The sequence below is a fragment of the Podarcis filfolensis genome (assembly GCF_964270895.1).
Source record: "Podarcis filfolensis genome assembly, chromosome: 4".
NCBI classification, from domain to species: domain Eukaryota; kingdom Metazoa; phylum Chordata; class Lepidosauria; order Squamata; family Lacertidae; genus Podarcis; species Podarcis filfolensis.
In genome coordinates this window covers 34,834,932-34,845,093 of record NC_139607.1, presented here as the reverse complement: position 1 = coordinate 34,845,093, position 10,162 = coordinate 34,834,932, and the positions used below count along the sequence as shown (strand labels likewise).

The 10,162-nt window shown below is 42.5% G+C and overlaps 1 protein-coding gene and 1 long non-coding RNA gene across 5 annotated transcripts in view; one reads left to right on the top strand and one right to left on the bottom strand.

The window, feature by feature from the left end:
• Nucleotides 1-10,162, bottom strand: part of LOC310761365 — a 24,776-nt gene that overhangs the window by 3,546 nt on the left and 11,068 nt on the right. The window contains exon 2 of the long non-coding RNA XR_014547433.1: nucleotides 7,991-8,102. This is a non-coding gene — a long non-coding RNA (uncharacterized lncRNA). The remainder of the gene's footprint in view (nucleotides 1-7,990; nucleotides 8,103-10,162) is intronic.
• Nucleotides 3,334-10,162, top strand: part of LOC310761115 (arylsulfatase D-like) — a 15,677-nt gene continuing 8,848 nt past the window's right edge. Inside the window, exons 1-4 of one of the 4 annotated variants that reach the window (XM_083610724.1) lie at nucleotides 3,334-3,660; nucleotides 7,147-7,199; nucleotides 7,974-8,123; nucleotides 9,896-10,017. In XM_083610724.1, the coding sequence (XP_083466850.1) occupies nucleotides 7,195-7,199; nucleotides 7,974-8,123; nucleotides 9,896-10,017 (277 nt within the window). In that variant the 5' untranslated portion in view covers nucleotides 3,334-3,660; nucleotides 7,147-7,194. Of the gene's footprint in view, nucleotides 3,661-5,369; nucleotides 5,451-6,663; nucleotides 6,730-7,146; nucleotides 7,200-7,973; nucleotides 8,124-9,895; nucleotides 10,018-10,162 lie in introns of those variants that run through there. The other 3 variants (XM_083610723.1, XM_083610725.1, XM_083610726.1) reach the window with 3 other exon arrangements.

The window sequence follows — 10,162 nt, the reverse complement described above, 5'->3', positions numbered from 1 at the left end:
TATCTTCTCTAGCCGTGTGCTAGGGCCTTATTCAAAAGGAGCTCAGAGGTTATACTTGGCCTCAGATAGCCTCAAAATAGCACTCAAATAGCCTCAAAATAGCACTGGATGGCCTTGGAAAGTTTGAATGGCTTCCACGGGATTACAAAGGGCAGATAAAAAAGCTCAGGAGAGGAGAGAGGGGAGGTTTAAAAATACCTCCTGGTAGCTCCCGGATTCTTTATCAGGCTAAGCTTTGATTTTTCTGAGTGTCTTTCTGTATTATTGTTATTATTCTGTAAAAAGCTCCTACTCACTCTGTTGAGGCTCACAGGAGACTTACTGCCGGCGCCATCTTCCGGGACTCCCCCGGAATGAACCAAAATGTCAATAGGAGTTTCTCTATCCTTTTGCGTGAGCCAGGGGTGCCAACTAGGCCCCGCGACTGTGGGTGCCCAGGACCATGGGTGCTACGTAGTGTGCATGGCCCTGGCACCAAAATTTGTGGGTATCTGGCCCTTTCATGGGGAATTTTGTGGGCGCTTGGGCACCCAGGGCCTCAGGGAGTTGGCAACTATGGTGTGATCTGCAATGAACAGACTGAGGTTGGACACAAAGCGGGATTCAAGGCTGTCCCCTTACTAGAGATGAGTGAGCTAGCCAATTTCTACTTTAAAAAAAAAATCTGCACTAACTTTTTTTAGTGTAATTATACTTCTCTTAAAATATGCAATTCAAAATATATTCTGAACTGGGAATTGTCTCGGAATATTTCGGACATGAGAAAGGCAATATTGGATATATTGCTATATTGGATATAGCAATAAGTCCCAAATAGCTGGAAGGTATGGATAAGGTTAGTTTATCTTGGAATACACAAATAACAAATTCCTCCAGCATCTCTCCCCCTCATCTATCTTTACGCACCACTTTTTCTTCCTTCTTTCTTTTTTAAAAAAGAGATACTTGCACCCTCTAGTGGTTATTTTGATCTCTTCGCAGTTCCTTTAATAATAAAAGATCAAATCTTGTTTTCTCAGGTAATTTATTAGAGGATAGAGAGTGAGCTAGATTAGGGTATTAGAGCTCTTATTTTAGTATTCTGTATGAAATGGCAAATGGTTATGGGCATTATTTTCTATAATTAAATATACGGTGACAGTTTTAACTATCTGTGGAATTTCTGGGTGGAATTTATGAGCTTAGTGTGTCTCAGCCCACAGGCCTTGTGTGGCTAAACTCATTTAAGCTTCTAGAGGGAGAGCTCTGCTGTTCCGTGCATCTCAGGTCCTATCTGCACTATGCATTTAAATCAGGATCATACCACTTTAAACAGTCATTGCTTCCCCCAAAGAATCCCTGGAACAGTAGTTTGTTGAGGGTGCTGAGAGTTGTTAGGAAACCCCTGTTTTCTTCAGTGTTACAGTACCCAGAGTTCACTGGGAAGAGGAGTTGGCTGTTAAACCACTCTGAGAACCAGTCAAAGGTACATACCACAAAGAGGCCATATTTCAAAACATTGAAGGCAATGGAGTTGTCTCATTACTTTAAAGTTTATATGTCTATTGCTCTAGAGAAAGGCCGTGTCAAACTTGTAGCAATAGTATTAATAAAATAGCACAGAACATATGTCCATAATGTAAGCTGACAGCCATGATATGAGAGAGAGAAGATACCAGAGACATCAACAAGCTTAAATCTAGCTTGATCTACAGTGAAAAAATCTGGTTGCACTTCAAGACCCCCCAAGCCACCCCCAAGAGAATAAAGACACAAGGACACATAATTTAGGTTAATGTTAATGGGCAGGAAGTCTGGAAGGGTACCACCAGTAGGGGGAGCCCCGCCGATGAGGATCAACTCGAGCCCCCCTGGGTTCCCGCTGGGGTCGTGGCATGGCCCTAGCCCGTCCCTGGGCTTCAGACAAGATCCACACAGCCAGATTCCTTTAACGGAATTCCCTTACACATGGAGGGGCAGGTGGTGGCCGCACCTCCCTTTCCCCACACATCGCTATTCCAATGCCTAACTGCCAAACCTTACAAAGTTGTGACGATTGCTACGAGGTAGGCGAAAACCAAGTGGCTGGTGTCAATTTGCCAAGTGGAAAAAGTCCTACCAGGCCACTCAACAGCGACCAACCGAAGTCCATAACAAGGCCAGTGACCCTACCTAGAAGAGAGTGGGAGGGCGGGAGATCTGCGGTGCGAGGCTGAAAGAGGAGTTCCCAGAGTCGCGCCACGTTTAAATTGGCCCTGGCCATGCCCCCACAACGCCCTGATTGGTCGCCTGGCAAATGGCGTGGCTGGGGCACCCTCAGCGTGACGCAGGGCGCTACGCCACCGCACGCTGAGGTACGGGTGGGACCCGGTGGCCTGAGCGCAATTCCATTCAGAAGTAGAACCAATTTCACCCTCTGAAGTATGTTGACTTCAGAGTATCTTCTCTCTCTCTCATATCATGGTGAGTACCGGCACCTATTTTTCTAGGGGGGAAAGCACTGATAACCTCAATCACTGCTACTCAGCAAAATTGGCATGTTGCACCATGTCCTAGACATTCAAAACAAGGCATATTGCCCCATGATGTGAGCTGAGCTGCATGAATTGCCCCTCATCAGTTCCGCAGCTTGCATCTTCTGTGCAAAGATCAGGGAATTAATGTAGCTCCAAAAGCACCTTACCAGTAATATTTTATTTTATACTCCAAGTTTTGTGATCTCAAGTGACTTACAGGCTTTCTCATCAAGCCTCCCCTCCTTGATCTTGCCCCCAGCCCAGCTGTTAAGGTTTTTAAAAGCTTCCATTTGTAAAAAGGTGTACCTGGGGGGTGGGGCAGAGGAAAGGAGAGAAGGAGGGAGAATGAAACGGAGGAGATACGTTGGAGGGTGTATGGTCATGTGCTCTCACGCATGCACATAGGCAAGAGAGAGTGGAGGATATTTTGGCTGTTGCAGGGCGGTGTTCTTTGACTTATTCAAAGGATTTTACACCACCATCAAAGAAAACCATTGGAAAGAAATTCAGGACACTACAGTCATAGGCTGCAAGGATCATTCAAAAGTTCTTTTCGAAAATGAACTGCCTGACATTTGTAACAGGTCCTCCTTTATGCAACCCTTGCAGGGGTTTGTCACTTTCCCCAGATTGCTTACTTTAGATTCCAATAGAGTAGCTTGGGGGGGGGGCAATGGGGATTGGTCTGTTTCAGTAAGAATTTAGAGTGGGAGCATTCCGCAACCATTTCCCAGAAACCAGGGAGTCCCTCTTCAATCATCTGAGCCAGGTCTCTCCTGAAAGGCCCTACTGTTCTCTGATCAGTCCCACATGTGCAACTGAATGTTAACACTGTGCTGATATCAAAGAGCGGCAGACTGGGGAGAGCTGCAGAGTGCGACTGGCAGGCAGAGAGCAGCCTGAGAAGTTTTCAGCTTAGTTGTCGATCTAGAAAGCGGCGTTTCTTCCAGTGGGAACTGTTCAGAGAGTGCGCATGAGCAGATGGGACAGATATGATGACTTCCTTTATAGCCTCCGGCAGAGACTGATGAAAAATGTGCCACTTGTGGCTGGGGTTAAGCCTTGATGAAAAGCTGGGAATGAAGCCTGCCCTGAATCTAAACTCCCTGCAACTGCTGCTGCTGCTGCTGCTGTAGCCTCTCTGGCTTCCTGGAGACTTCACCAGGTACAGTATAAGACATTTTGCTGTGATCAAATACAAGAAATCTTTTTACTGTTGGAAAGTATGCAACTGCTACAGCTGGCGCTCAAGAGCACGTCGGCACACTGAGTTCAAAACAGCTTATTTTCGATAACATCTCTCAGGAGGTCGACTTTCTCTCTTTGCTTGTACACAGCAAACTACATTTAAAGCTCCCAAGCAATGCAAAGCTATTTTAGATGTCATCTCGCTATTCTGGGACTATGCACCAACCTGTAATTTTGAAATTAGCAGGCGTAGCCCTGCTGGTCCTGTGAGTAAGGCAATTGTGAAAGGCTCTGTCACGCAAAGCATGATGGGTTGGAACATATCCATAAGCACTGCCTAGAACAATATGATTCTCTTTGGCAAGTCTGGGGAATTGGAAAAAGAAATTACGACTTCAGCCATATACACACTCACCCACTGAACACAATAGATCTTACATCTGACTGGAGAAGGGCAAGTCTGGGCTGTAGATGTGTCAAATCATGGGGGTCATAGTGAGAACCTCATAGCTAGCAATACAACTGTTGCACAATTGGTATGTATAATTCAATATACTATGCATTAAAGGGGGGAGCAAACACTGCATTGAGCTATTGCTATGAATTCCATTAAATTTGTGTGTTTAGCTTGTTTTCTTTGTGCATTGCCCTATGTTGTGGACAACACTCAGTAAAGTGGGTGGCATTTCAGTGTTTTGACTTACTTTAAGTGGGCAGCATTCTCTTCTGTGCGATTTTTTATTGTTGTTGTGGAAAAACACCTAAGGCTTGCATGCACTTTCTGCTGGCCTTTCTGGTGGGGTTATCTGTTCTTCTTCAAGTTCCTGAACACCAGAGACAAATCATAGACCTGTCAGGAGCTGCTGCGGTTTGTGGACAGCCTCTAGTGGTGGCTGAGTAAAATTCCATCAAGACCAAAACCAGGGGTGGGAAACTTCAGGCCCACAAGCAAAACGTGGTCCTTCATGTGTTTTGCCAACCTAGAATATGCCGTTCAAATTTGCAAGTGCCTTCTTCTTTCATGGAGAGAGGACAGAGAGTGACAGTGAGTCTGTGTAGCTATTACCAGACCCTCCAATGTCCCTATTTTCCAGGGACTGAGAAAGAGCCCCAGTTGTGTACAAATGCCAAATTAACAACTGGAAACATTGCCACATTTAACACAAGTAAACTGTTCTATTTGGTTATTAATCAACTCTGGCAAAAGAATAAAGTGTTTCCTACCAAATGGCAAGGTCTACTGATATCTTAGTCAATGCACTACAGTGGTACCTCAGGTTACAGATGCTTCAGGTTACAGACACTTCAGGTTACAGACTCCGCTCACCCAGAAATAGTACCTCGGGTTAAGAACTTTACCTCAGGATGAGAACAGAAATCACACGCCGGTGGCGTGGCAGCAGTGGGAGGCCCCATTAGCTAAAGTGGTGCTTCAGGTTAAGAACAGTTTCAGGTTAAGAACGGACCTCCAGAACGAATTAAGTTCTTAACCCAAGGTACCACTGTATTTGCATTTTCTGGAAAGTAGACAGTCTCTTTGATTGTCCTAAATGTAATAATTCTTTGTGTAAACACCAGCTCATGTCTTGTAGCTGTGCAGACTCAAGTTTGTTAATCTTTCTCCCAAGGGTATGGTAGAGATTCTGAACATTCCTTGCTTTCAAGCCTTCTTGACCCCATGTTTTAAGCCACTTCCAAGGGCCCCAGGTTGCTTGCTTGGAACCATACGAAAGCTGCTACTTCTCCTTTTCTCTGGAAAAGGTAATGGTTGGTGTTTTATTCCTTCTGTTTCGCTCTGGCTGCATGCACACCATGCATTTAAAGCACCTGTAAATGTTTTGTTGCTTTCAGAAAGTACAGATAGGAATGCTCTGCCTTACGCTGTTCCACAAAAAAGGGGCAGCCTTACTGAAAGTTACTGGAGAGTGGGCTTCTGATATTTTAAGGACTTGAATGAGAAACTGCAGTGACCTATGAGGTGTATAAGGGATAGGCAGTCTGATACTGAGATGCATAGGGTCTTATATGTTAGAACCACTGCATTGAACTTGGTCCAGTTGAAAGCCAGTGCAAATCAGTCACAAGCCCACAGGTAGTTTGACTGAGATCTGCCAGTCAAGACTACTGTTCAAATAACTATTCCCAAATAGTAAGAAACCTATGGACACTTTTCTGTCCACAAGTGTGGTGACTACTTGTGTGACTGCCATAGAAAGGGAGAGCTGTTTCCCATCCATAGCTGTCTAGGGAGACTCCATGTCTGTACCAGTTTTCAGGCAGCTTTTCATGTAGTAGCCATAAGATAAGAAAAGGCAGTGGCTCCCAGTGTTAAAGTGAACCAGGGCAGTGTTTCACAATTCAATGCTTAAGATTCACAGCAACATGAGACATCAGGTGCCAGTGAAGTATATTGTTAGAAATAATGTATACTGTTGCACTATTCTGAACCGCATTAAGAAACTAATTGCAGGAAGAGGATGCTTGCACTCTTGAAACAAGTCATAGAATTGAAGAATTGTAGAGTTGAAAGGACACTTATGGGACAGGAATCTCAGCATAGAAGCAAAGATTCAAGCAGACTTCAGTGCTTACCAGTGCAATCCTAGGCGTGCTTATTTGGAAATCTCACTGAGTTCATTGGGTTTATGATTGCTATCGGGGTGGGTGGGTGGGGGTGTTTTAGATAAACTGCCTCAGGAGGAGATGCAGTTTTGCAACAGCAAAAAATCTGGTAGAACCACCAATTATTTTTTACATGAAAGCCCTCATATCTATGATATTTGGTGTGCAGAACAAGAAACTTAACCTTCCTTTGGAGGCTTGCAAAAGTTGAGTACAGTAGACACTCGGGTTGCGAACGTCATCTGTGCTGGATGCACGTTCACAACCTGCAGCTTTTTGGCACTTCTGCGCATGCGCAAAGCACGATTTAGCGCTTCTATGCATGCGTGACCGCCGAAACCTGGAAGTAACCCATTCTGGTACTTCTGGGTTTCTGTGGTCCACAACCCAAAAAAGACGCAACCTGAAGTGGCTGTAACCCAAGGTATGACTGTAAACCTTTGCATGCCCTTAAACGTGACTGGCTGAGAGCACTGTAAGTGTCTCCCCTCAGGAAAGAACATTCTTTGCAGCATAACACTGAGCTGCGTGCACTTAAAAAAGAAACAAAAAAGGCAAGTCCCTAATCATGTCACTGAAAGAAATGTTGTTTTACCACAACAAAAATGAAGTGGAACAGCACAGTAATAAATCCATCCCCTCATGGCTATAAGAAGGTAGCTATAAAAAGGCATAAAGAAGAACTCTGTTCCCCATCAGATTGCATTGAACAGAAGCTTGTATGCCTCCTTCAGTGTGCTGTTTTCTTCCTTTTAAATGAATATAGAAAGATTTAACATCTATATATTGTCATTATCCAGATCTTCTCTAGTATTGGTGTTGTGTTCTCTTTTCTTTTTAGATTCTTCATTGCAGTATATCTACAACGTGGGAATCCCTGAAAGAGGTCATGTGGTATGTAGCACATTACTAGTAAAGGTGTTCACTAGAATTAGATGGTGTTTGCTTATATGATTTTTTTTAATAAACAAAAAATCCAATAGCTTATTAATGCAATGGGAAAGCAGCGTGCTTCTCCATAATTGCTGTATTTTGTTGTATGACTTTAAATAAACTTTCATTCATAATAATCCACCTGTTGATTAATAAGGAAACCAGTGCAAAAATTAATAATCTTGTATTAGAAAGCAAAGCATATGGAAACTACAACAATATGCTTTATGGTGTGTCAAATGGATATTCTTGAGTAATATGAAACGAAAAACCCAACTTGGCAGTTTTTAATGGGAGCTGCTTGAAGGCAGTAACTTGTCTGTTGGTCACACACCCATAGGAGCAAGATGCTACACATGTGTACATCACATATAATAAAACTGGCGGTCAGCGTTCAGAGGAAAATTATGGTTTGCATTTTAGTTCAGGTTCATGCCCTTGCAGGGCTGCACGGTGACATTTCTCTCAGATAGCTACCTATTGCCCAGCTAATCATACTGCTGCCCTCTGTGGTTTCACGCTGCTTAGTGATGAAATTAGCTAACAGATAACATCTACAGCATGAATACGCAAAATTAAAGTTCCTTTTTTAAAAAGACATATTAAAATATTTTCACTCTCTTAGAAACTACATGTTCCTTTGCAGCCTTTCATGAGGAAAGTTACTATGGAGTGTGAATAGGATAAGACAGTACAACACACCCACAACAGTTAAATCATCTTTCATCTTTCCAGGAGAAATCCACGCTCACTTCTAGCTTTGGTGCTATTGCTAACTCCACTGGAACTGCAAGCTTCAGTCAGCTATAAGCCCAACTTCGTCATCTTCCTGGCTGATGACTTTGGCATTGGGGATCTCGGCTGCTATGGAAATGATACAATCAGGTAAAGGCTTATGCAGATCTGTGATAGCCTTCCACGACACATTCTATAAATATGCATGATATTAAATGTCAGGTGCTAGTGCTAGGCACTAATTTTATTTATCTATCTCTCATTGTATTTGATAATTTAATAAATAATAATAAATCTATTGCCTTTTAAACTGTGTGGGGTATTTTTGTTTGTTATAATGGTATGTGTTTTGTGTTTTTATATTGTAAACAACCCTGTGATCTTCAGGTGAAGGGCGATATAGAAATTTGATTCATTCATTCATTCATTCATTACATCCTACATTTATTCTAAGAAGCGCAAGGTGACATACATGAATCCCTACACCAATCCATATTACCCTAACAATCCTATGTGGTAAGTTAAGCTGAGAGTTACTGTAGTAGCCAGCCCACGGTCGCCCAGTGAAATTCACGTCACGACTGAATGTGGATTTGAACCCAGGTCAGCCAGGTCTTCATCCAACCATTACACCACATTGACTTATATAAACTGTGGGGAAATCACCTTTTAAAATGTGCTTAATAGAACAAGGCTTGGTATTATTATTATTATTATTATTATTATTATTATTATTATTATTATTGCAGTTTATTACGAGCCCTTCACCCTAAGGTCCCAGAGCAGGTTGCAAGAGTTAATCCAATGTGGATATTAAAATACAATATTGCAGAATATTAAAAACAGTTTAAAACAACTTAAGATACAATGTAAGCATAGGTGGAGGTAAAGTCAAGGGTTACATTTGAAGAACTAAGTATCTGTGCTAGTTGGCTGTTATTTAGTTATCTAAGGTTGATCTAGGAAAAGCTCATATATATATATATATATATATTTATATATATATATATATATATATATATATATATATATATATATATATATATAAATAATATTAACATTATGTTTGTGTGTGTGTTGAGGCTGCTACAATGACACTTTTAATTGGCTTACTAGGTAGAAAGCTTATGCAGAGGTTAGACTATCTTTGGTCTTTATTGTGCATTCAATCTGATTTATTTGTGGAGAGGTTATACAGTGGTACCTCAGGTTAAGTACTTAATTCATTCCGGAGGTCCGTACTTAACCTGAAACTGTTCTTAACCTGAATCACCACTTTAGCTAATGGGGCCTCCTGCTGCTGCTGTGCCGCTGGAGCCCGATTTCTGTTCTCATCCTGAAGGAAAGTTCTTAACCTGAAGCACTATTTCTGGGTTAGCGGAGTCTGTAACCTGAAGCGTATGTAACCTGAGGTACCACTGTACATCCATTAGCATTCAGCCTGAATTGTTAATATGTATTATATACGCTGACGTAGCTCAGCTGGTAGAGCATAAGACTCTTCATCTCAGGGTCATGGGTTTGAGCCTCACATTGGGCGAAATATTCCTGCATTGCAGGGGGCAGACTAGATGGTCCTTGGGGTCCCTTCCAACTCTACAATTGTATGATCCTATTATTTCCATTAACAGTTAGTTCATTCCACACCTTTCTGCGCATTTTCCCATTTATGTGCTAATCACCAAGTCATGCTGTTGTTTAAATGCATTTGTTGCGCTAGGTTGGCAGGACTTCAACCCATTTTAATTGCGCAAACCTAAATTTCCAGTATGCGCTTGAATCCTTCTCACAAAAACACGACAATCTGGAGGTGCCTTTAGTTAACTTAGACTTCATCAAGGCATTCAGTTCCTAGACATTCTCTTTGTGCTTTATGATTACTCAGCTCAAATATATTGCCCTGTTATTGTTGTTTTCCTTAGGACTCCCAATATCGATCGGCTAGCAGAAGAAGGTGTGAAACTCACTCAGCACATTTCAGCAGCCCCTGTTTGCTCCCCAAGCAGAGCCGCTTTTCTGACTGGCCGATACCCCGTAAGATCAGGTGTGCGGTGTTGTCAAAAGGCACCATCTAGTCTTAAGTAGAAATAATTGCCCTTGGAGACAATTGTGGAAATATTCTTTACAGTTGTACCGAGGTATTGGATCTCGATGGGAAGGCTAAGAGAGGGAGGGCTTTGCTATGCAGG